The sequence below is a fragment of the Ananas comosus genome, linkage group 2, assembly GCF_001540865.1.
Source record: "Ananas comosus cultivar F153 linkage group 2, ASM154086v1, whole genome shotgun sequence".
Lineage (NCBI taxonomy): Eukaryota > Viridiplantae > Streptophyta > Magnoliopsida > Poales > Bromeliaceae > Ananas > Ananas comosus.
In genome coordinates, this window is record NC_033622.1 from 4,452,467 (window position 1) to 4,480,102 (window position 27,636).

At 37.0% G+C, this 27,636-nt stretch overlaps 1 protein-coding gene across 1 annotated transcript; it reads left to right on the forward strand.

The window, feature by feature from the left end:
* LOC109706687 lies at positions 705-27,636 on the forward strand. The gene is made up of 3 exons (XM_020227639.1): positions 705-1,270; positions 8,417-8,604; positions 26,803-27,636. Exons 1-3 carry the CDS (start codon positions 862-864, stop codon positions 27,376-27,378), a joined length of 1,173 nt encoding a protein of 390 aa, XP_020083228.1. The 5' UTR covers positions 705-861; the 3' UTR covers positions 27,379-27,636.

The following is a 27,636-nucleotide window of genomic DNA, read 5'->3' on the forward strand; positions in this document are numbered from 1 at the left end:
GGCCTAAATTTTTAAGCCCGGCCCGAATCCAAAGTTATTTTTTTAATACCCAAAGCCCGGCCGAAATATGGCCCATCGAGTCGGACATTGTTTAGGCTCGGGCCCAGTTCCACTCCTAACTGTAGAGATATTTTGAAATAACGGAGGAACATATAAGAGGTATATTAGAAAAAAAAAATAGGGATAAATAAAATATTTTTGAAATTTTGAGGGGTATATAGGTAATTATCTCTAAATTAAAATATAATCTATTTAATAGTTTAAAATTTAAAAATTATAAATTAAAATTTAAGAACTAAGTACAAACTGCGCTGGGAGAATTTTGGCCAATTAGATTAGAGCAGTACGATCCATAACTTAGTCGTCTGGCTGATCTCAGCAGTGCTGAGGCTCGAGTGCCACACACTCGAGAAGTTCTACACTGTCACGCTTGCACCATGTCGTCAATAAAAAATCAATCATATTTTTTTTTCAAATAAAAGTATAATAAAAATATTTTTTTACAATCATGATGAGACATATATTTTTAAAAAAATTTATTTAATTGGTTTGCAACGCCATGTCACTAACATACGCGGTGTATTCTATTATTTTTCCACACACACCCGTTGTCTGGGGAGTCACCTGAAAGCGCGATATTAATTAAACCCCGATTTCATCAAACAACATATAATAATAGTAACAAATAACATCCCGCAGTTTTTTTAATTAAAAAAAAACACGCAATCATCCGCACTAATCAGTAATCCCTGATTTCTTTATCCCTCCTGTAATAAAATGGAAGTCTCTCGTCCCGTTCTTCTCCTCCGCCTCCTCCTCCCTTGAAACCCTAAAACCAGAAACATATAAGAAAAAACCTCCATGGCTCGAGGGCTCCGCGGGGTCCGTAACGACCTCTCCGAGCTGGGGCGCCACCTCGTCGACATCGCCTGCTTCCTCCACCCGCTCCTCTCCCCGGCTTCCTTCACCGACTCCCCGCCCTCGACCCCGCGCCGCTCCCCGTCACCGGCGCCACGGCCGCCGCCGCCTTCGCGGCTGATCGCCGGGATCCTCAGCGACCTCGCCGAGCTCAGCGGCACCCTGCGCGGCGGCCTCTCGCGGTTCTCCTCCGCCCTCCGCGGCCCCGCGGAGTGGGACGGCGCCGCCGCCCCGGATGCTCGGGAGACGGAGCCGGGCGACCTCGGGCTCTCCGATGAGGTGGTGGAGTTCGTCCGCGATCTCGCCAACTTGCCCGAGTCTTTCCTGGATTTCCCCCTGCCGGCCGAGGATGGTAATCTCTTGCTCTTAGGGTTTTTGTAGAATTGTTCGACGTTTCTTACTTTTTTTCGCATAATTCTCATAATTCTTTGGCTTTGAATAGTAATTATAAGATATGTAGGCTTGATCAGATGGACTTGAAACATGAATAGATTGAATTATAGAAGCGCCCTTCGATCATCACTGTTGCATCAGTTTGCCTTATACGAACAAATATTTACCTACTTCCATCTTTTATATGTCCGACGATGCTACTGCTTGCTTCATCTCTCCAAATTTGATTTCCTTTTTATTGGAAACAGGATATTATCGCTATGTAGGCTCATCTTATCTGATGAAAAACATTTCCAAGCTCTTCGCTCAGATAATATTCTGTCCCAACCCACTGTCTTGTATACGGCCAGGTTTATTTGACACCAATGCATCATATTCTTCCAGAACAATGATGGAAGGGGGGCAGGTTAAACAAAGAATTTTGAATGTCAGGGTTCAAGGCAATATTTGTGAAATACTGGGAATGTCAGGAGTGACTTCTGCGTTTTAGCTAAATTTAGTTGCAGCCCAAAATATAGAGGACACAAAATAAACAGTGGAAGAGAGCTTAATACTCATTCTAAAATAAATTTGAGCGTTAAGTAGAAATCAGAACTAAGACTCATAAAAAAACAAGGAAAATAAATATTAGTGTTGTCACAATACCACCAGAGTTTATATAAAAGGTGTTGCAAGAGAAAAGGACTTCAAATGATCAAATCTTATTGTTTTGGGTTAAATAATACATAAGAAGTCTAAGCTATGAAATCTGCACTGTAATAGGTTTGTGTAATATGTTTGGGAAAAGAGGCAGCATCAATCAAAATAGTCCATTTAAACAATCCTTATTTGATAAGAGCTAGCGATTCACAAGATTCAGTTGAAAAAAGCTCCAAAATAGGTTCGCTTAGTAGAAAAAGACAGCACGAGCTACACCAATTAAGCAGAGCTAAGCGAAGATAAAGGATGGTTGAGATATGATAGTGGAGGATAGGAAGGACAAGATGGAGTGTGGGAGCAAATCACAACAAATCCATGCATAGAAGAGAGAAAAGAAGAAATAATAGGGTTAAATCCTTATTAGCTGCTTGTCATGTCTTGGAGTTCTTTTGTAAAATCCTTTTTATAAAAACTAGCAGAAAACGAGAAATATATATATTTTTAAACAAGTGCCAAAGAACACTCCGAAACGTGCACAGACTCATCACATGGACAGAGGCTTTCCTGTACAAACGGACAGTCTTCCCTGTACATGCACGGCGTAGAACCTGGGGTACAATATCAACAACACATACAACCACAACAACACAACAACACAACAACAACAAAACCATCTATCGTATAAGTAGAAAATGATCATAACTGAACATTTAGCAAATAATCAATGAATACAACTAATCATCCAATAATAATCCTTATGACGTGTAATAAACAAAAAATATAAATCCGCAATTAATTCGCCATTATTGAATACTTACTAACCAACGATAATGAAACAATCAACTAAACTAGTAGTAATCTGAATTGAAAGCAGATATATAATAACTCGTCATCGATGGATCATAGCTTGGGACACAATTATCTAGTATCGTCTTCACGCACCGTTCTGACTCTTACCTCCCGTGTCGCTTGTAAAAAAATAGGTGGTGAGAAACATGTAAACATGTTTTCCAGTGGGTACGGCAAGCCAATGAAGGTAAACTGTACTCACCGGCAAACAAAAGAGATAGTAATAGTCAACAAGTATGAACAAACAATCCAAGTACAATAGCAATAATGAATTGTGCATCAACCAAACGAATAGTTCAAATATGCCTAATTAAACCGCTATGTTGGTTTAATGATCTCAGGCAATGCTACAACCTGCTCACCTACCTGCATATAACCCCTACAAAGTAAACCACATAGGACTCACAGGTCGGAAATACGGCCTCTTTTTTTGGAAAGAACACCATTGCGGTGGCCAAACTGCTGATGTATGTGAAATGCTTCATGAGCTATGGCGATTGATACTATATGCTCAATAGCCAGCCGTCGGCAGATAGCCGAGAAAGAGAGATCAACAATATATCATATGTCACCGACTAATTAGGTCATCCAATGTCTCAAGGACACTAAAGTATCACCGACCAATGAGGTCAATCAATGTACACTAGAATGTCACTGACCAACGAGATCAACTAATGTCACTAATCATGTAATACAATCCAACCACAACGGAACACTGCTCTACAACTAAATCATGATGAATATAGATAAACAACAAGTTTAGAGCAAATAAGCTACGAAGTCAAGTGGTGTACGGAGTGCTCAACTAGTATCATGCAATCAAGAGGAGATGATAAAGAAAGAAATCACTGAGCAGACATCACTTTACTGGCTTCGGATCGAAGCACCTATTTCAAAGTCGACAAAGCACCTGTGGCTTCGAAGATGCTCCTAAATGCCGCCTCGGACCTACGAAAGATCCCACGGAGTCACAAATCACTCCATAACCCAAGTCTAACCTTAAAGTGGCCCAAAGTCACGTAACTCACATCCCGAATACCATCGAGCAATTAGTTCCTTTTACCGATTCTCAAAACTCGTTGAAATTTTCGGAAACTCACCGGAAACACTTTCGCGATCCACAAAGTGTCCCGGAGGGTCCCAACCATCGCCGTAGACCATTGCCACCCCGAAACACACCAATTTGTGTGTCGGTGTGTCCGGACAACAACATGCAAAAACGACACTAAATAGTGCGTTAAGTGAAAACTTACTACAACGGGTCCTTGTAAATGCTAATTTCGGCTCTGGAACCCACCACAATCCTCCCACTATTTGCGGACACACAAGACAATGAGGGCAACCAGCCAAGAAGGCTTGACGACTATTACAAGACGCTTACATTGATTTTTCGCAAATTCTTAACCAAATCGCGATCGATCGGCCAATTTAGCCGATAATCGCACCAGAAGCTCATTCGAGCTCTGCAACGACAATCGGACGTAGGACACTCAATCCAGAGGTTGAGTCTAGATGGTTCACGCCGCTCGAGGCAGCCACATGATCGAATTACATTAAAACCCCTAAAGCATTCATTATATGCAACATTAATATAGAATTTTTTGATTTGTTGCTGAAGATTCTGCGACTAGGAATCCAACCAGCAGTGTAGACGAGAAGTTATTGATGTCCCTAACGCCGTGCTCGCTATCCGGAGTGCGAATAGTGATTGAGGAGCTTGCCGGAGTGACTTTAACTTCAGGTTCCGGGGCTTACGGGAGCGATACAGTCCAACCAGCAATACAGGGCCAATCTGATTGCTGCGAAGGGGAGCACGATGACCTACAGCCCTCAGGAGAGTCGTGCTCACTTGCCGGGAGGTCATCGGCGTCAGGGTTGGCCAAAATAGGAAAGTCGACCAACAAAAACTGTAGCCTGAAGTTGCTCTGGAGAAAGAAGCTTCTTTTTGGGCTTTGACAGCTAAGGGAGGCGCGTGCGGCCAGAAGGGGTTCGTGGCCAACGGGGAGGGGCCTGGAGAGGTAGTTGCCGGCGACGGGAAGTAGCGGCGACGACGGTTCTTCAGTTTTTGAGCCACGACCAACTTTTATACTCGGGTTCAAGGTTTGAACCTGAGCTTTAGGGAGGCTGGGGGTGACGGGCAGTGCCGGAGGGAGTGGGTGGGGCTCGACGGCATCATGGTTGACCGGAGGGGCGTTGTCGGAACCCTAGGGAGCCGACAGCGTGGGTTCGGGGTGGCGCGGGCGTGCGACCGAGGGTGAAGCCTTCTTGGGTCAAGATGGTTTGAGGGAGGGGGAGAAAGAGAGGACAATGGCTTGGGGAGGATTTTGGTTGGGCTTCGGCGACCGGAGCAAGGTTGCCGGAGGTCGGGGTCGACGTCGGTGGTGTGGGGGGTGTACTGGCGGCTGGGAGTGAGGGAAGAGAGAGGAGAGGGATTCAGGTTTGTGAACCCTAAATTTATCATATATAGGTTTTGTAAAATTGCTCCAAAGCAAGAATTTAAGTGCCGTGGCACGGGGTCGTGCCGGAAACTTGCCGCCACGGTACGGCACGGTGCTTGCCGAGCCGTGCCGATGCATGCCGGTCAAAAAAATTCTTGTGTGCCGACACATAATAGCATGAAATATTTATTTTCTTTACCAACAAAATATTCTAACTATTTATTATGTCTTTTTATCACATCTTTTGAACTTTATTGAGGAAATTACTTACTAATTTAAAGAATAGAGGGTTTTGAGCTGTGCCATTGGTACGGGGTCTGTATCGTGCCAGTATCTTGTTAGCACGGTACAGCACGGTAGATACAGCCCGTGCCGACGGGCACTTAAAACCTTGCTCCAAAGTCCCTCTAAACTCAACATTTTATACTCAAACCCAACCAACATGTGTAAATTGTGTAGTAGCACCTCCCTCTGCAATTTCGTGTGATTCGATACATAAAATGCTGCGCCTTTTTCAAAAATACCCTTTTTCTTGATTTGACCACTTGGCGTTTTTCGCTTTAACTCGTATTTTAACCGCGCAAAATCAACGGACCCCACCACGACTTCCGACACTGCCGGACTTTGAGGCTGGCAGTTTTTTCACTAAAAACCGTTCCGATTTGCGAAAATAGCCTTTTTCCTGAGTTTTATCGAATTTAACTCAGTTTTATTTGAATTTAAAAATTCGGTTTCTAACTACAATTTTTATTCACCATAACATTTGGGAAAGAGGCCCAACTGCGGCTATATAAGAAACTTAAGTGAAAAATCATCTTTGGAATGCATCAAATCTGGGTTCTATTTGTTGAATATTGGAGGATTTTGTGCTAGTTTTTTATTTGTTTTTCTTGATGGTTGTCTAGAAGCATCTTTATTTAGTTGAAGGCTACAAATAGGAATTTGGTGTGAGTGAGATAAAGAATCTCGAGCTGGTTGGCTATTTCTGCGCATGTCCTACAAAGGCTTCCATGATGGTTTGATGAGATTATCTAGGAAAGTATTCCTATCTTTGTGAATTTACAAAAAGAATTGTAAGGCCTAAATGCCTTACACTTTTGTAGTCTTGTTTGACAACTTAAAGAGGAACTTTTAGGAGAGTCGATTGAAGATAGGGTGGGCATTTGATATGTTATGTGAAAGAAACTTCTATTTTCTTGATCTAGTGGCTTATTCCTTTATCTCCTTTGTCTTATGTATATTCTTCTAATTGTCTTGTGTCAAATTTTATGCAATTTACATTTCTCCTTAATTCGTTCTCCTCTAAACTGCAAAAATTCTTTCAGTAAAATGCGCATGAAGAGCGAAAACACAGTTTTTATCCTCTCTTTCCTAGTAAAATATTGTTGGAGAAATTTTATCTCTTCTAGTGGTTGATGTGGCCATAGGCAGCTGCCTAAGCATCTAGGCTGTTCTACACAGGTTCTTTTTAATCCTCACTGCCTAGTATTACAACTTGCTCCAATTGATGAGATAAAAATGTATATTTTTTATGATTTACTTATCTAATTCTTTTCAAGTCTATTGGACAAAAAAGCTCCTATGCTTTTTGGTTGTTAATTTATCCCTGGACTATATCATGTTGAACGCCCCAATAGTCCCACATTGGGTAGGAAAGGGATTATAGTTGGGCATATAAGGATCAGGAACCCTAGTAATATAGCTGGGCGTAAGCATTATGGGCCGGTGGTTTGGGCCTAACGAGTATTATTGCTTGTGGGTTGGGTCGTTACATTTGGTATCAGAGCTGAATACCAGCCGGAATGGTGAGAGCTAAGTGCTAAGCGAGACAAAGTGCTACGCCACAGGTTTGGTGGGAGCCACCTCTTGAACCCGCAGGAGTCCCCTCTAGAATCTCACATCACCTGGTAATTCTCTACTTATGTGATCGAATTTGGGCTTGATGAGGACATCAGGGTCTCAAAGATGGGAGCCTCTCAACGGGGAGAGGCCTATAACACTCTAGTAGTCCACATCGGATAAGAAAGGGATTATGATTGGGTATATAAGGATCAGGACATTAGTAATGATAGCTGAGGTTAAGCATTTTAGGCTAGTGGTATAGGCCTAACGAGTTATTATTGCTAATGGGTCAGGTCGTCATGTTGTGTTGTGATAAATTAAATACATGTTCATTGTAGTTGTCCCTCACAATATGAGTGGCATCTACGAATGTAGGAAGTATATAAAATAGGATGCCTAGAGGATTTTATTTTATTTTATTTTTTTGTCTCTCACCTAAAGTAGATATATACATTACCATGTGATGACTAACTTATCTGAATTTTCAGCAAGAGATGAGGTTTTTGAAGTTAAAGGATGCATTCTTCTGATTAAGTTAAAGGCTTAATTATAAAAAGTCCCCTTGCGCTTTAGCACTGGTCTCAATTACCTCCGCATAAAAAATCATATCAATTACCTCCCTACACTGTTATTATCTCAAATAGATTTAGCTATTTGGGATAATTGTTGAATTCAGCTATAGAATTGTAAAAACAACTTTGCAGATATAGTTATCTACTTATCTATAAGTAATGCAGTAGAATCATAAAAATGAATAACTTGCTCAATAAAAGTCTATCCCAATCTGGGATTAACCTAGAAGGCAGCTTGCTATACCATACAAAGGCATCTCTTTCGAGTGATTGCAAAAATTGTCGAAGACATAATGCTCCATTCTTAGAGGTCTCTCCGCAATAAACTTTCAATTTTAATAGTATTAGCAAAATAGGTGATCTCCTTTATATAATTTTTTTATATGGGTTTTGAGTTGCAAATTGGATATATGTTTAGATATGGAGCAGTGTGATATGCCAACTCGTTTTAGTGAAGTTTTACGGTCTAATTTGCGAAAATTTTCAACTTTTTTGGATCTATTTGAGATGTCCCAAAATGTAGGGTGGTAATTGATGAAATATTTAATGAAGGGGGTAATTGAGACTCGGGCTAAAGTGCGAGGGTTTTTCTTTTTTATAATTTAGCCTAAATAAAAACATGACAGTTATGGTGACACTGCAATTGCCGCTCTTTTATTGCTTGTTGAATCCATCCTTTGTGAACAACTTTTACTTATGATGATTGTATTAAACAATACAATGTAAAATAGTTATGAGTTTTCATATTGAAACTGTGCTATGCAGATTTTGATATGTCTCACATTCAAAGAGAGCATATTGCAGCCGTTGAACGGTTAGTGCCTGATTTTGCTGATCTGCGGATTAGACTTTGCCCTTCTTATATGAGTGAAGCTTCTTTCTGGAAGGTTTATTTCACCCTATTGCATCCACAGCTGAATGAACATGATTCAGAGCTGTTATTGAGCCATCAGGTTAGAGTTTCTTTCATGTTTGGATGTAACTATTTTTTCAGTGTTATTTTCTTGTTGAATAATTGTTTCAGACAGTCTTAGCAACGTCTAATACATTACAATTTGGTCCCTTAATGTTTTAGTTAGACCAATTATTCCCTGATCTTACCCAATTTTGGCAAACACATTTCTACTTTTGTTTTTGTCCAAAATCCTTCGTGTCCCTTAGACATGCTCTGCATATGACCGGAACTAATCTAGATAAAAATTCTGCTTATTCTTCACTATGATTTTTTTTAATAGCAAATGTGAACGGAATGGCCAATAGAATAATTGTGGCAGCGTGCAATTTGACCCTACTTGGTGGTAGGAACTTCAAATGAAAATTAAATACAGAGTAATCAGTTGGTCCCCATCTTAACTGTCCTTACATTTGTTCCTTTTCCTTTTATTCTCCTTAAAATTTCTAACTATATTGTGGTCAATCGGTAATTTGTAATATCTGTTAGGCGATTGTTGTTCCAAACTTTTCAACTTGGAAGGTTATCTACGTCTAGATGCATGCTAGAGAGAGCTTATGTTACCCAATGTTTATTATTACATTATTATGTTCTTTGAGGAGAAGAGGCGGGGTGGAAAGGGATAGATATAGGCCATATAGACTTAGAATTGATTTGACTTATTGAAATTAAATTTGTCTCTTGTTTTATAGCACATTTTTGTTGCTAGCTAGTTTTTTCATTTTAGTAACAACAAAGTGGAACATTATTATGCAACTCACTTTGTTCAAGTCATTCATTAATTTCCTTTTATACTTAAGTTTCTTTTGGTTAGTATACTTAACTACACTAAAGTCCTATTAAATCTCTTTGGAGTGACCGACTGTCCCTAGCGCAAGTGGCAAAGGGCTTGGTGGTTGGTACCCGAGGTCCCAAGTTCGAGTCCTAGTTTTTTCACATTTCAGCTAAGTTTATTTCTAGAAAAAATAAACAAAGCGGGTAGCATGCTACCTTTCTCTCAAAAGAAAAACATCTCTTTGGAGTGATATAAATTATCAGATGTGATCTATAATATGTAAGTACTCTTTTATGAAAGAACATTAGCGTTAAAAGTTTATAGCCTAGGTATCATTATGTTTTGATAGGCGGTATGCAGTATCCATGCGGCTACCCACCGTTTAGCGCATATGCCTTGTGCTAGCGCACAAGGATTTAAGTGCCGTGGTACGGGGTCGTGTTGGAAACTTGCCGGTACGGTACGGTACGGTACGGTGCGTGCCGTGCCGATGCTTATCGGTTACAAAAAATGTGTGCCGACACATAATGGCATGAAATATTTATTTTCTTTAGCAACGAAATAATTCGGACTGTTTATTATGCATCTTTATAAAATCTTTTGAACTTTAATGCGAATAGTACTAACTAATTTAAAGAATAGAGGGTTTTTAGTGTACCATCGGTACAGAGGCTGTATCATGCCGATATTTTATTGGCATGATACGACATGGTGGATACGACCCGTGTCGATGGGCACATAAATCCTCGCTAGCGCATATGCTGTCTTAACTATTAAAATATTAAAAATATTTATAGGTATTAAAAATACATATAAAGGCTTCCTAATGAAGCTAAATAACTAAAGTAACAGTTCAAAATTCACAAGTTGAAATAATTAATTTCAAGTAACGGACCTCATATGCACATATGTACCACTAAATTGATAATAATCTATTTACTCTTAAATATAATATAGAGAAATAAATAGAATTTCGATTCAAAATCATAAAAATGTCAAACAAAAATCAATGTTTTAAAAAGTGGTATTCTAAGGCCTCGTTTGGTCTCGTTGTCATTTTTTATTTTTTTTAAACACTAAGTCTATATAATTTGATGTGTTGAAGGAAAGGCTTTTCTTTTGTTATTATAGTTGGTTAACTTACAATATATCTAAGTGATAGGTGACAACTTGTTTAAAAAAAATTGGAATAAAAAAAGTTGTTTTCTTGTTTTTATTTTTTGTTGTCAAATAAACACCTTGGATGAAAGGATTGGAAACAATCCACTATCCACTCCTACATATACTTAAAAAAACAAAAACGAACATGATATCAAACGAGACCTAAACTTTTATGAAGAATAATAATTTTTCAATAAACTGTTACATGTCATCCAACAGACCAACAATTTTTTTTGTTAAAATGGTATAATAACATCTAACAACTACAAAATAATTCACCAATATATTTATAAACATACTTATTAGATATATTAGGAATAATACCTACTAAAATAGGAAGAGAGAGAGATAGGCTATATTTATATAAAGACAATTGCATTTATATGTATTATTATTAACTAAACTTGTGTGGAAATTGTTATATGTATATTTATAATCATTAACCAAGCAATCTCATTCAACATTGCGTTTCAATCCCACTTAAAAAAAAATGCCGCATCCTGCCCACATATTGTATATGTGGTCCGAACTGCATATGTGGCCGCATAGGCCGCTTTTTGAAACAAAACTAGCCCCAACATTAATTGTGTTAAAAAAGCAATTACTCTTCAAATAACAAATAACTGTTAAAAAGTTGTGATTTTTTACTAGGTAAATACCTTAGATGTTGTAGATGACACAGCAATTCGAAATTTCATTTTATTGTAAATTGAAGGATTGAGATTAATAGATTGGTCTATAATATGCCAGGTTCAAGCAATGATTTTCCTGTGCCTATATCTCAGCACATATCTTTGAGAACTTATTGCCTATAGTGAGTGTATCCATGCACCTCATGCACCACACCTAATATTTTATGATTAATGTGTTAAATCAAAATCTACTTCGATAGATGTCATCTACAATATCTAAAGAGTCTTTGTATAAAAGTTTATATTTTTTAAAGATCTATTACGGCATTAGATAGTCCCAAAAATCATTGGCATAAAAAGGGTCATTGTCTGAATAATAAGAAACTGATGTCCCAAATATATGATTTTTGATATGTAGACTTTTTGAACATTATAGAATGAGTTAGATTCTAATTTTGAGGCTCTATGATAGTTTTAAGGGTGCAGTATATGAGATTTTCTTGAAAGTCAATCATTAAGTGCAAGCAATAATTTCTCATCTCTCTTTTAGGAATTTAGCGCATTAAAGCTGCAAAGATCATCTTTTTAGATATATGGCCCTGTCAAATTTGAATTTCATATATAACTTTTGAAAGTGTTACAGAAATATCTTTTATGTAAATCCAATTGAAAATTTAATTTTGTATTACAACATGAAATAATATTTTTATCTTAAAAAACATGATGACTCGTTGGCTAGAAGCCAAATAGTTATCACGTAGGCACAAGTTTACTCTTTTTTTTTGTAGAGAAAGAAAGGTTAAAGGAGGGTTTAAAGTGCCACCCCATGCTGTACGGCACGGGGTGGCATTTAGCGTGCCCCCAAGATGGGGGCACGATACAGGGGGATCTCGGACACCCCCCCCCCCCAGTGTCGCCGCACGTGGCACCGTATCGCACGAAACAGAGCGGCACGGCGCAGTATGCCGCGGCACAGTGCCGTGCCGGCATTGTGCTATTTTATTTTTTTTGCTTTTTTATTTTTTTTGTTTTTTAGGGTATCTTAAGCATTCTGGGTACCCCACACCCCCCCAAGACATTGCAAATCAAAATTTTACTTATTAGATAAGTCAAACAAATTAATAATTTAATTTTCCTTTGTTTATCAATATATGGACAAAAGATTTGTTCGAACTCTCCGTTTCCACCACCGACATCTATTTTTTCTTCACAAATTATTTTATCAAAATTTGTCGCATCGCAAAATTTTTGGCGAATTAAGGGAACAAAATTGAACTCAATAAACAAATTTTGAGGCATATTAAATAGAAAATTTTATTTTTGCGCTAGAAGATTGAAAATACTGATAAAATTAAAAGCTAAATTAAATCAATTGATACTTAAATTTATTTAATTTATTTGTCATATAATTTATTGCTTATTTTTTTGAAAAATTAATTAAAAAATATTTTTTCAACTACATTTTAAAATAATATTTTCAAATAATTTTTAAAATTATTTTTTTGTATTTTATGAAAGGCTGTAATATGGTCAAAAGGAAAAAAAGAAAGAAAGATGTCTTTGCATTTTAAAAATTTTAACCTGTAAAAATTTTATTTTGCATCAGGTATAGTTGTATTTTTCATGCAAGCTTACAAGTATGTTAATTGATGAGTATAGTAAGCTATATATAGCAAATATTCATAATTATTTGATTAAATCTTTCAAAATAGTATTATAAAAGGTTATTGGAACCAAAAAATTGAAATAGGTTCGTAGCAAAGCGTGCCAATAGGAGGTCATGCGCATCAATCGGCACGCAAGCGTATCATGTGTCGGCACGGAAGCGTGCCGGTGCCGTACCGTGCCAGGCAGACAACGGCACGCCCGTACTTTTAACCTTGTTTGAAAAAATTATTTTAAAAATTATTTGAAAAAATTATTTTTTTATTAATTGTTTGAAAAAATTAGTAGACCTATCAAAAAAAATTAAACAATAAATTATATGACAAATAAATTAAATAAATTTAAGTATCAATTGATTTAATTTAGCTTTTAATTTTATCAGTATTTTCAATCTTCTAGCGCAAAAATAAAATTTTATGTTTGATGTGCCTCAAAATTTGTTTATTAAGTTCGATTTTGTTCTTCTAATTTGCCAAAAATTTTGTGGTGCAACAAATTTTGATAAAATAATTTGTGAAGAAAAAATGGATGTCTGTGGTGAAAGCGGAAGGGCTTGGACAAATCTTTTGTCCGTATATGGATAAACAAAAAGAATTAAATCATAATTTTTTTGACTTACCTAATAAGTAAATTTTCGATTTGTAATGTCTTTGGAGAGGGTGTGGGGTACCCAGAATGCTTAAGATACCCTAAAGAACAAAACAAAATGAAAGAAAAAAGCAAAAAACAAAAAAAAAAGCAAAAAAAAAAATGCGGCACACTCTATCTCGTGCGGCATGGCGTCGCGTGCCACGGCATGGGGGTGGTCCAAGAACCCCCTGTACCGATACGACACAGGGCGGCACTTTAAACCCTGGATTTAAAGTGCCGTGGCACGGGGGCGTGCCGCTGTTTGCCTGGCACGGTGTGGCACCAGTACGCTTCCGTGCCGACATATGGTACGCTTGCGTGCTGATGGATACGTATGACCTCCTACCGGCACCTTTTGGTATGGACTTATTTTATTTTTTTTGGTTCTAATAAGAAGCTCTTATAATGTTATTTTGAAAGATTTAATCAAATAATTATGAATATTTGCTATATATAACTTACTATACTCATTAATTAACATACTTGTACGCTTTTTTGTATGTAAAGTACAACTATATCTGATGTAGAATAGAAATTTTACATGTTAGAATTTTTAAAATGCAAAGACACCTTCCTTTCTTTCTTTCTTTTGATCATATTATAGTCTTTCTTTTATAAAATACAAAAAAATAAATTTTAAAATTATTTTAAATAGTATTTGAAAAAAAAAATTTAATTAATTTTTTAAAAAATTTATTCGATATATCAAAAAAATTAAGCAATAAATTATATGACAAATAAATTAATTAAATTTAAGTATCAATTGATTTAATTTAGTTTTAAATTTTATTAGTATTTTCAATCTTCTAACACAAAAAATAAAATTTTTATACTTGATGTGTCTCAAAATTTATTTATTGAGTTCGATTTTACTTCCCTAATTCGCCAAAAGTTTTGTAGTGCGACAAATTTTGATAAAATGATTTATGAATAAAAAATGGATGTTTGTAGTGGAAGCGGAGGACTCGGGCCGATAGGGTTCGTGTGGAAGCGGATGTCCGTAGTGGAAGCCAAAAGTTTTCGGAGGGTTCGTAGTGGAAGCAATGTCTTTGGGGGGTGTGGGGTATTTAGGATGCTTTGGGTCCCCGAAAAGAAAAAAAAAAGAAAAAAAAACATAAAGCAAAAAACAAAGCAGAAAAGCAAAAAAAAGGCAACCGACATGTACCGTGCCACCGTACCCTCCCGGGTATTGCGTTAGGCCGGGGGGTACGAGACCCCCCACCCCCCCGGTACCGTGCCCCATTCGCGGCACTTTAGACCCTGAGAGAAAGCCTATAGGCAAACATTAACTAAGCTTGATACATTAACCACTTCATAGTAAGAGCAGTCTCCTAAATTGAGAGGCAAACAATCCTTCAAGTGTTAAAAGAACCTAGTTCTAGAAATCTAACCTAGCTGAATGGGGAAATAAAAGTCCCACAACCTTTCCAAATAGGCCCATTCAATATGGTACCAAGCCCAGAGTAGACCCGGAACAAGTCCAAAAGGAAAAGAAAAGGTGAAAATAATGTGAACAAGACATTAGTCCCTACTGTAAACTAAAACAACAACCAAATGATGCAGCACAAAACTACAAAATAAAATCCAAACAAACCCAATAGTAGACAACACATTGAACACCAAAAGAAGACAACAATTAGGTCCTTTGTCAAACATCATCAATAGCAAAACCCCTTAAGGCTGTGCGGAAAAAAAAAGGGGGGGTTGAAGCTCACATCAACCACTAGCTTGCATGCGTGACATGTATTGATTTGTTTATTGATAACGGCTGACAAGCATCCAGGGAACACAATACTACTCTTCGCTTGAATGAAGCCATTATCGAAAAAAGACTTTTGCAGCCACCACTTAAAGAAGCAAGTAATTGTATGATATGGATGCCTCAAACTTTAATGCCACACCCATCATCATGTCTAAGTAAGAAATGATGAGCATGATCCATTAAAGGAGGATGCGATCAAGAGAGAATAAGGCCACATGGGAGGTGGTGGAAAAACCATGTACAGGGAAGAAAACGAGGGAAATATGGAAATGAGAAGACTCGAGAGAGAGAGAGAGGGAGGGTTAAAAGAAAGTCACAATATTGAAAGGGAAGGACAACGATGTGAGAAATATGAAAAAAAATACCAAAAAAAGAGAAAGAGGAAGAGAGGAAGGAGGCAAAGAAAGGGAGGGAAATAAGAAGGGGTTGGGAACATGGGAAGGGGAAGAAATGGAGTCTCCCTCGTATCCAGGGACGAAGCCAGAATTCAAATCGTAGAGGGGCCAAAAGCTATAATTTTTAGATATCTACATTTTATAGTGTATAATATATATATATATATATATATATATATATATATATAGACTAACGGCTGTATACTATCGGTAGCACGGAGGCTCCGTGTTACAAGTTGTTTTCAATGATGGCGGCTTCCAAATCGAAGATCGACTCCGTTAGACTTGATCTACACTATTAAAAATATTTGGAAACTAAATTTCATAATTTTTCGACATCATTTGGCTAGTGATCAAAGGCTCAAAATTGACAATTTTAATGGTAGATGTGACGCGTTTGTGAATTTAACGGTGTAAAACAATCCAAATCTGATAAAATTTTTATAGAAAATTCTTTTCACTATTTAAATAAGATCAGTACCTCTGATCTTAAATTAAAATCTTTTATCATCATTTTTTATGAGATTTTTATTTCAGCCGTTCATTTTTACACTACTCGTTTGATAGGTAAATGATGCTGAAAAATAATGAAATTTAGTTTCTAAATACTTTCAATAGTGTGAGATCAGTCTAACGGAGGCCGATCGTCAATTTGAAGCCGCATTATTGAAAACAACTTGATAGCACGAAGGCTCCGTGCTACCGATAGTATATAGCCTAGCTCTACATATATATATATATATATATATAGAGAGGAGATGAGAAGAGAGAGAGAAGAGAGAGAGAGTTGGGCTAGAATACTATTGATAGCAAAACTCATTTTTGCTATCAAGTTTTAGCCTTTGATCAACTCTTTTCATCATTTCTAATCATTGGATTAAATACTATAAACCAATGGGGACCAATCAACCCTAGGGGACCCACTACTCTAACTGACTAATATACATCCTAACCTTACAATCTTTCATCCAAGGGTTAAAAACTTGATAGCAAAAAGAGCGTTTTGCTATCAATAGTATTCCAGCCTAATTCTCTTCTATATATATATATCAGGACTGCTGTGCTCATCAGGAGTACGGAGGCCTTCGTGCTCCTGAGCCGTTTTCGATGATGAAATTTTCAATTTGATGATGGAATTTTTCAAATCGACGATCGGCTCCGTTAGACTTGATCTAGCGTATTTGAAGTTTATAGAAAATAATTTAAAAATTATTGATTTTGAATCCTTTTGATTGCTAGGTAAATAATATCGAAAAATCATAAAATTTATTTTCTAGATACTTCAAATATGTTAGATCAAGTCTAACAGAGCCGATCGTCGATTCGAAAACCCATCATCAAAAACGGCTTAGGACCACAGAGGCCTCCGTGCTTCTAATAGCACACAAGACCTACTCTATATATATATATATATATATAGTTTTTTACACTGCTGTTTTTTTTAGAACTACTAGATAACTAATATATACTCAAAATTTATAATTTTTAATTTATAACTTTTCATATAAAAACCTTTCAAATGAAGCAGATTACATTTACAGGATAAATTTTAATTTGTAATATATACATACTCCGAATCTCGTCGAGTATGATGTATGGTGTATTAGGTGCATGCAATTTCATTTTTTCTTTTTTTCTCCGGTGATTGACTCTCTGCCGTTCATGTTGTGCCTCATGAGACACTAAAGAACTTTTCATGTAGGCCACCATTATAATATTTGTTTAACTATAACTTCTTATCTTTTAAGTCTTAGCAATATAAGGACCAAAAATGAACATTTTAAAAGTTGAGGGGGGCCATGGCCCCCCTCAGCCTACATGTGGCTTCGTCCCTGCTCGCATCAAATTCCCTTTGTAGGAAGAGGGGCAAAGGAGACAAGCACAACCATTTTAGTCCTAATTTTAGAAAGATTCATAAGGCTGAAATAGAGAATAATGAGGATTTGACGTAGTTAGAACTAATATCAAGATTAAATACAAAATTTCTAGCATTTTATCTAGAGTAATAGATTAAATTTGTTGTAACTTTTTGGCTATTGTTTAGAGAAGAGTGATTTAGAGTGGTCCTTGTCACGCCTCAGGACTCAGCGGAAGCCCGCTCGGTGCGTGTCCAGACTCACCATATGCCTACAACATATAAGGCGTCTACAACAATATGATGAATAACAAGAGTATAACAACATCTAGTATAATATCAGAGCATAAGTACAACTGATCTCTAATGACATATAGAAGTAAATAAAACTAAATAACTAGAATAAACCATAAAGTAGATACACCAAAAGATCCACATAATCAAAGCTAAATACAAAAGTGGTGGTCTCTAAACATCGGGTACAACCATTTTTCTCTCCAACAAAAACAAAAGGGGGAGATGACCACCTAACAAAAGAATCTCCGCGCTATCTAGCTAGGGGCGACTCCCTTGCCGCGATCCCGAGCCTCTCCCGGCGTGGATGGCTCTATAAACAAAAACAATAACACAATAGGAATGAAAACTATTAGTCAAGGTAAGCCGCCGACATCAGCGAAATACACTACTAGGTCATGGAGGCATGAGTAGTATATTTTAAACATGTAACTGAAATAAACATGTATATTGCAATTAATAAAATTTATTAAACTACTATGCCTCTACTTAGCATGAAGTTTCACAATTATAGGAGCTATTCTAACATGAATGAGCATGTCCAACTAGTATGCACTATCTAGTGATGATGTCCACATTTCACTTTTATTTGTCATTGTTCCAATCAATTAGGACCTACACAAGTGTAGTCCGGCTTGCGCCGTGCCTAATGGCCTCGTAGTAGTTAACATTCCCACTCTAGGAATGTGCCTCTCCCATGGCATCCCATTTCGGCGCCCAATCCCGCACGGGTGAGCTTATGTCGCGTAGGCTATTTCTAGAGTGCCGGCTTGTGGGGAGCGACCCTCACAAGCATATGCGAATGAGCACAATGGCAAGCAAGCGTAATCATCCATCTTAAGTCCACTATCATCATGTCTAAAACATGGTATAACACTAATGACCCAACGGTCTATCACTATGGCATCATGTAGAGGTTTAACCATTTATGAAGTCAAGTGTCACTTTATGACATTAATGTTCACTATGTCAAGCATGAGTTCCATGTCCAAGAGCATGTCAAACTTGTCATTTCACTAATAAATGAAATATAATTTCTAGCCACATATAAAGAATGCCATTCACATGTAAGTTTACTATACACTCCTCGCTTTACTACATAGAGGTTATAAAACATGATACATGACATATGCATTTTAAGCATTCAAAAATTTATTTATGCTCTATCTACCATGAATATGCATGATTTTTTATTTTACAATAAAAGCAATGATATAGGAGTAGTTCACCCATTTCGGTGAGGTCAAACCCACCGGATACCCCTCGTAACCCCTTCGTTTGCGCGAACGAGGTTGCCCACAAGTCTCCTAGCTCCTTAACAAATATTCTAAGAGGGTTAGGGGTTTCGAACGAACACTCTACAAAATCCACATAATCCAACCCATATATAGGTAGAAAATTACCTTGTATGGTGAAGAACTCTTCCAAGATCCAAATGAAGGCTAGGATACTTCTAATCCAACCTAAAAGAGAGTTCTACCTCCATCAATTTAACCCCAAAGACTACAAATCAAAAACCCCAAATAAAACCCTAGTTTTCCCAAAACTAGGTTTCATCTCAAAAATCCAACGAAGCATGATCCAAAGGAGAGATCAAAGCTACTAACCTCTCTTTAAGCTCCAAACCAAGCTAGAATGGTGCTAGGGTTGGAGATCTTTTCTCAAACAAGTTCAATCCTTCAACACCAAAGCTTTTCCAAGGTTCCAAGACCAACACCAAGCAAAGAGAAGCAAAAAGGAAGAGATCAATCCAAGAAATCTCACAAGAAAGGAGAGGAAATCTAGAGAAAGATAGAGGAGATACTCACCTCTCCTCTCCTCAGGTTGCAGCACAAAAGAGCCCCTCCAAAGGGTGTGGGGTTATATAAAGAGTTGCTACAATCACAAAAAGACCTCTAAAAAACATGCAGTCTGCGAACTACACTGCGTACCGGTACGCGGGCTGGAGTACCGGTACCCCGCAGCAGAACGCGCAAACCCGAGCCTCTTTCAAGAAGACGGACTGCAGTGTACCGGTACTCGCGTGATGCTGTACCGGTATCAGGCTCCAGCACCGGTACTCGGGCAATGCAGTATCGGTACTCTGCCTCGCAAAGCTCAAACCCGAGAGCTCTCCTCTCGGTTACGCGACGGGGTTCCGGTACCCCTCTCAGGTACCGGTACCTAGCATCCCAAAACCTGCAGTTTGGAGTTTTTGGTGCTAAGTACTCACTCTCGCTCCTCAAGACGCGAGTAATTGGTCGGAACGCAGTCAACGACTCTCAAGAATATCAAGAATAGTACTAAATACTATTCGAACACTAGAACCTTGCAGTTTGCTAAGGTTCAGTGTGTTACAGTCCTTTTATTTTTGGATTTATTATCCTTGACTTCAAATGTTAATTCTAGATGTGATTCATTGTCACGCCCCAAACTCGAGGCGAAACACACGCCGCATACCTGCTAATTTAACAGAAACAAACAAAAAGATGATTACAAAATTTTTCACTTAATCCAAAGAATCAAAAAATGAGACTAGCAATTGAATTTCGTCTAAAATCAAAACAAATTCTCATATATATAAAACTGAAGTTTATTATAAAGCCCAAACGAAACTTCATTCTACCAGTACCATAAATAATAACTATATGAAGAACAGAAAAGAATGATGAAACAGAAGCAGAACAAATCCAAATGATAGTTTTAGGAAGTTCGCTTATTCACATCCGACTACACTAGACATAAAAGCAAAATAAACTGAAACTAAACAGTGACTATATCTAACGTTCACTCTTTCTCCTCCCCGCCGCGTAAATTAGTCTCAGTAGCTGACTACCTGGGTAAGCAACCATACACCACAGTACTCGGATTAAGCATACAAATAAATAAATATAAAAATTACTTTAAGCGATTGGTTTTTAATTTGCAAAATTTCAGAAACAAAGATTATTAGAATTTAAAATTCAAATCAAATAGGAACTATAAATTTACAAAGCATTTCATCTTCCAACAAATAAACGAAATAAAAATTTAAGTCTCCGGTAACTAACTATATAGTGTAATCTGTTAGCGATATTCAGAGTTATGCGAAAGCGTAAAATAGAACAAAGGCACCCGAAGGTGCATATACAGAACAGAGGCACTTGAAAGCGCAAATACAGAACAGAGGAGCGGATCGGCGCAGGCACCCGAAGGCGCAATACAGAGGCGAAACTAGTTTTTATAACAGAATACATGTCGACATGGCCAACATTAGCATAGCAGAATATCAAGAGACATTATAATTTAAAACACTTATTCAGTCACTAATTTACAGAACAGATTATCAAATTTTAAAATTCTTCTGGTAAAAGAACCTTTCAATCACAGTTGAAACTCAGTTTACAGAAATGTTTAATATAGGCTTAACCTTTAATTTTAAAATCTACAAAATCAAGATTTTCTCACAATCAAAATATTTTCCTAAATTATTTTGCAAAAACTAAAGGGTGTCCGGTTGTTTACCTTAACGGAGCTTTGTAGCTAAGAAGCTATCCAGTCGAAAATTGCACGAAAACTCAATCACTGAAACCAAAAATAGAAAAATACTATTCTCTATAAGCTACTTAAAATAAACTTACAAAAAGGACATATATTTTGAAGACAAACTTATGCAAAAATTTAAATTCGGATAGACTCACATAGGTTGACAATGTCGGCTAAAAATGCATGCAAAAAGGTCGAGATGGAGTACGAAAGAGATTTAGAATAATAAACTCGACAAAACTCAAACGAGGATGAAGAGTTTCAAAGAAGCAAGATAACATAAATGAAGTGTTACTAATGCTCGAAAAGAAAGTTTTCAGATGTTGAAATATTATATTACCATCTACAATCAGATGGGATTGAAATTAGAAACAAAAACGACATTCGCTCTCTCTTAGGCATTTTGTCTAACATGTAACGGGCATTTGAAAAGTATGTAGAATATGCGAAGTTTACACAACCAAATCATATAGAGAATACGAGATACAAGATTAACAGTTCAATTAATATTAATTTAGATTGTTCGAAATCAGATTTGAATGATCTTAGTACTATTCATTAAAGAAGAACACCTAACAATAATCACATAAACATGGATAAAGTTTAGATGCTTTCAAGAATAGGTGTAGAGACGAAAACGAAAGGAAGGAAGTGGAACCTTCTTAAAGATAGGAACGACGACGATGAGATGTCGTTAATGGCGAATCAAAAATGCCGATAGATGGGGATTGCGGCGGAGGTGGCCGCGGATGACGGCGACGACGACGGTGATCGGAATGATGACGTATGTGCGTGTGCAGGGGAGGGGTGTACGGACACAAGGGAGAGAGGGAGTTGTACAGGGGAGAGGTGGGTTGGGTTGGGATGCTGTGATGAACATGAAAGGGAACATAAGAAATTAGGGATTCAATTTGGCATAATATGCTGCCGAATCCCTCAACAATTAATATTTACGAAAAGGTCCACGTTTTAAAAGAATAGAGGTCAAAACAAAAGGGATAAAGTGTAGGGGTGTTACATTCATTTTACGCGTATGCTCCTATGAAGTTACTCTCTAATGGAGAAATCATTGTTCAGATTTATTCCATTTTTATTTAATCAATTTTCAACGATTCTTATCTCTTATTTTTGTCACTTGATGAAGATCCAAATTACCAGACTTATTTGTATGTCAATTTGTTTGAGTTTGATGGCTTTGATTCCTTAAAGCATCGGTATATTATGGTACACTATTATTAGTTCATGACAGAATAACAGCCCCGCTGCAAAGAATGGGCCCTTAGCTAGTTGTTCTAAACATGCTGCTTTTGCTTATCTTCACACTTAAATTTCTTTTTTTAGTAATGATCTTTAATATGTAAGTTTCTCTCATCTCTTTTATTTTTGATACTCCTAGTTCTTCAAGGTGATCATTAATTTTAAAATCCTTGGTAATGTTGTTTGTTCTAGCACTTCTATTTTTCACCAACTCATAATTTTGATCGGGCTTTTTTATAAAATGACCCTCCAAAACTTTCAAATTGGCAAAATAGCCCTATCAAAATTTTATTTGGAAAACTAACCCTTCTTTCGCCACGTTGGATTTTTGCTATAAAGGCGGTGAATGATTCACCACCTTTACAGATATATAATGAAGGCGGTGAATGATTCACCGCCTTCATAATATATATGTAAAGATGGTGAATCATCACTCATAATATATATGTAAAGACGGTGAATCATCACCGTCTTTTTTGTGTTTAACTTCAGGACTTAGACAAATTTCGATAAATTTGAGGTATTTTGCACTAAATGCAGTGAATCATTCACCGCCTTCACACCGCCTTCATTATACATATGTGAAGGCGGTGAATGATTCACCGCATTTATAGCAAAAATTTGACGTGGCGCCTATGTGGCGAAAGCAGGGTTATTTTTCCAAATAAAATTTTGACAGGGTTATTTCTCCAATTTTAAAATTTTGGAGGGTTATTTTATAAAAAAGCCCATTTTGATCTAATTCATGTTGAGTCGTTAGATTATTGAATCTTTGAAGTTATGATTCTTCCAATACATTGGATCACCTTTATTGGTTGTTTATCTTGTGATTCTTGTTTGCAGTTCAAGCTTCTTGGTCTACAGAATAACTCTTATCAATTCTATCATTGAATATCTGTTCCTTGATTTTATTGAAATGAATATTTCTATCTGTTAATTCTCTTTCAAATGCATAAAACTTCATGTTTTATTTTTCTTGTGGTAATACATTGTCCCTTATCGAACCGCATCTTGCTCATCATCCTTCCCTGCATATGTTACTGTATATTGTCATCATTTATCGACTTATTGAGGATTCTCTACAGCCCCTTTCAACTATAATTCACTTCTACTCAATTGTTTTTGCATGTATAACTTTTGTTGTCTTTTCCTTGCCATGATTGGCTAATTCTTCAGCAGTAGATCCTATCATGTGAAATAGCTGTCGTTCTTCTTCTTTTGCTCCATCAGTCAATGTAACTATTTTGGTCTGTCTCAAACATTTCTTGCTCAGAAAACAGTGTCCTAAGAATTAGTACGGTATTGATATGGTTCTCACTTCTCACTACTCAGGTAGATGTGAGAAAATATACGAAGGAGTGGCCTCAGGTTAGGAAATAATAAGAGACTGATAGACACGGGGGCAAAAGGGGATTTATATGATGTATCTGTAGCTTCTTTGTCAATTCTTGTAGCTGTTAGTTTGATTAAGGTAAAGTTGGTGAGGTATGAGGAATTCGGGGTCGCATGTCGCCGATGATCACAGGTTTTCCTAGTTCCACTAGCTTGTTCAAGGTATGAAAAGAAAGATAAGAGATAAGGTGGGTGAAGAGGGTATTAAATTTACCTTCTGATATTAAATCTTTCATGAGCAATCTTTCTGTATGTTTTACTTTACTGTGGAAAGTGCTTACCCTTATATATTACGGCTTAAGGCTGGAGTTCTAATAGCTTAATTCTTAAATCCCAGTGGTCTTCATGCACATTGGTAGATTATGGATATGGTTCTGTGGTTCTGTAGTTGTCATTACTGCTGAATCAGGCAATTAAGCATCTTTTTGATTGGAAAATTGCACTGATGTAATAAATAGCTGCTAGCACCTTTAATCTTTACATTATAACTCTCATGCTACGTCTCAATTGTAACTTTTGACTGTCTGAGGTCTCAAAAACAAGGTATTTATGGATAATAGTTTGGTTCGAATTCAATTCTCATCTAAGACGGTGAAAATTTTGACCAGTCTCAAAGTTGGTTCCGCAAGTAAATTTTGTCAGCATGCAAGTATTTAAGGGCGATGGCTAGCTTTAGAGTAGGACTCACCTCATTCTAGCAGCATCTTTTTAACTTGGATGGTTTGATTGCCAGCGGTACCTTGATTGAATCATGCTATCCTTGACAGCTGTCTTATTGTGCAAAGATAAGACTAATGCAAATACATGGTCTTAGGGAAAGATGAAACTAGATTATATGGTAGATAGCTTGGTTTGATTCCTCAACCAGGACCAGCAGAGTGCATGAAACATCAAAGTTTGTCTACCAAAAGTAAGTCCCTTTTGACCTGAATTCTGGACCGGCTTATCTATTTAAGAAAAGAAAAATTTTGGGTTTGGCAAACAAGAGGTTCAGAGCTTTTTGCTGGAGCTGGAAGCAATAATGAGCTTCTAGTGCAAAAGCTTGTAAGCTCTAATGCTTCTTCATTTGGCAGGTAGATGTTGGGAGATTTTGATGAAAAAGTTCTTCAGTCTTCTTCAAACAACTTTGCTTAAATAGCATATTTGCAGAAGCACCAATCAAGCCATGTACGCCCTAAGTGGCACATTGGTCTGTTTTAGCTCTCCAATTAGGTTGTCATACATATTTGGTTAGTTAATGATAATTCTTGAAAATCTAGAGTAACCAAGATATTTTTTATTGTAGTCTTTTAACTTAGTAACTGTTCACACATTTGTTTGTAGCCATTTCATTAAGAATATCTGACTTATATTGTTGTATGGGAACTGAAGAGAATAACCTGCTAACATTGCTTGAGCCTCACTTGATTTCGCTTGTTGGAATTTTATCCAATAAGCTGTGTGGAATAGTGGGAACGAGAGTTAGACCTATACTGGGAATATGATCCAGTATCTAGTACCTGATGTGCCATGATCATCAGTTGTAGTTGAATCATATCCTATCATGTCTTTATCTGTTAAAGATTTACAATGGTTGTCACTGGCTGTCAGCCAAAATCCAGAATCAAGTCCCAGAAAATCTGTTTGATAAGTATGTGAAGTATCAGTAGCTTTCTCTGTTTGAATGCTGCATTCAGTACATGAAATAATATAAATAGAAAAATTCTCAATTGATATGCATTCAGGAGATTATTTTGTAAGCTACATTTGGCTACACAGAAGCTTATTGATCAACATTCAAGAAATCTAGTCTAGAATTAATTTTGCAGTTTTATTATTGTTGTTCAAGATTCCCGCCACTAATTGCTTATGACTTTTTTGGATGCCTGTACTTGTCTTCATACTCTTGCAAGGTGTTGTTTTTCGTTCGAAGGCATGAGAAGATGACCAGCAACTAAGATCACGTAATCAATATTAATCGATATATAAGAAACCGCCGTATATGGGGAGTTTACTAGCCAAAAAAATTCAGAATATTAAAGCCTTTTTTGGATGCATTTACGATTCTTCTTCAACTCAATATCCTACAGTATTGAATGTGTTGGCGGGTGACTTATGTATACTCTTATGGTTGGTTAGCTTGTAAACTCATCTTTTTTAAAGAAAACAAAGAAGTGAGAGAAGTGCTACTGCAAAATTTAATTTCAGTTGCCAAACCAACCTCATAGATGTTATTGCAAACAATCATACCATTTTTCGCTGCATTCAATTGCAAAAATTTTGAAGGGGAGGGGGAGGGGGGAGTAAAACAAGACTTAAGACTGCGCAAATAGCTAACACCTTGGTTGTTGGAACAAGTTGTATGAAGATAGTTTTGAATGACGATTTCCTCTACTAGTTGCATAGAACTTCGACTATTAGTAAATTGTGTATTTTTAGTAATTCTGAATTTTTTGGGAAACTAAGTTCCACTCCAACAGGAAAATTTATCCTATTCGTACAAGGGTTTCTTATTCCTCTCATTTATTTATAGACATTTTTCACTTTCCTCCAGAAGCAAGCTACCAACTAGCAAATTCCACTTGAATAACCAAAAAAAGTGATGCTAAATAGAATATTTTATCATCCAAACATATCTTGAAAGTTAAAATCTTGCATTGCGCAAGCGAAAGCTAATCCAACGCATGTTATCAGTGTGCTTGTGCTTCTTAGTTGTGCTTATGGTTGCAGTTTTTTTTTTTTCTATTTTCTTGTATTTGTTATAAATTTTTAATGTCGAAGGTATGTGAATAGATGCACAATGATCTGTAATGTACATACCAGTCCTTTATATATATGCTTGTGGTGTTTGTCTTTTGGCAGTTTGATTCTGGATTTTAATGAGAATTTTATTTTCAGGTTGCGGACTCCATGCATGTGATCATGAACGATATGCAGAGTAGACCAGATTCACAAGCTCCTAATTCTGAGACGGAGAGCTCATCCGGGATGACTAGCAGGGAAAACATTGTTCGGCAAGAGAATGACCAATCTTCAAATGCTCAACCACTTGCCAAGACAACATCTGAACAAAGCATTGGTCAATGGTCAGAGATACGGTCTTCAAGGGCTCAACCGCTCACCAAGACAACGTCTGAACAAAGCATTGGGCAATGGTCGGAGATACCTTCCGATGTGGATGTCTTGAGCGAGATTAGGAGACTGCATAGCACTGATGATTTATCGTGCAGTGAGAATGTTGGGGAGAATATTGTTGTGATGGAGGAGTATATGGATTCACTACTCGGAGAGGAGACACAAGTGCATTCTCTTAGTTCCTCCATTAGACGGGATGCATTAAGGAGAAAACCTGCTTCTTCTTCTTCGGGTGATTATAATTCTTCTGCTCAACGATTGCCTCAAGCCAAAGTCATCTCTTCTGAGGGATCTGGGAGTTGGCGTGCCGGTGGAGACTCCGACTTCGAACTTCTCTAAAAAGTCTTTAAAAGTTATACTTGATTTCTGTATAGTTATAATAAAAAGAAAAAGTATAACTAAATTCTCTTTTCCTTGTCTTTTTATTTTCTTTTTTTCTTCGTTTCAAATCTGTAAATGTGTCTCTGGAATGATAATAATTATTATTCACGTTCTAAATTTTCTGAACAGTACTTAGTCTGGGGAATTTATGTTCTTAATATGCCAAGCGAATGACTGTTTTATAGTAAATTTTATTTAAATATTTCTTTAATTTAA

What these genes read in the sequence shown, in the direction of transcription:
- LOC109706687 (XM_020227639.1), top strand. Translation starts at nt 862, where the DNA reads ATGGCTCGAGGGCTCCGCGGGGTCCGTAACGACCTCTCCGAGCTGGGG. An exon ending in CCCCCTGCCGGCCGAGGATG is followed by an intron (nt 1,271 to 8,416) that starts GTAATCTCTTGC and finishes TGTGCTATGCAG; the next exon opens with ATTTTGATATGTCTCACATT. An exon ending in AGCTGTTATTGAGCCATCAG is followed by an intron (nt 8,605 to 26,802) that starts GTTAGAGTTTCT and finishes TTTTATTTTCAG; the next exon opens with GTTGCGGACTCCATGCATGT.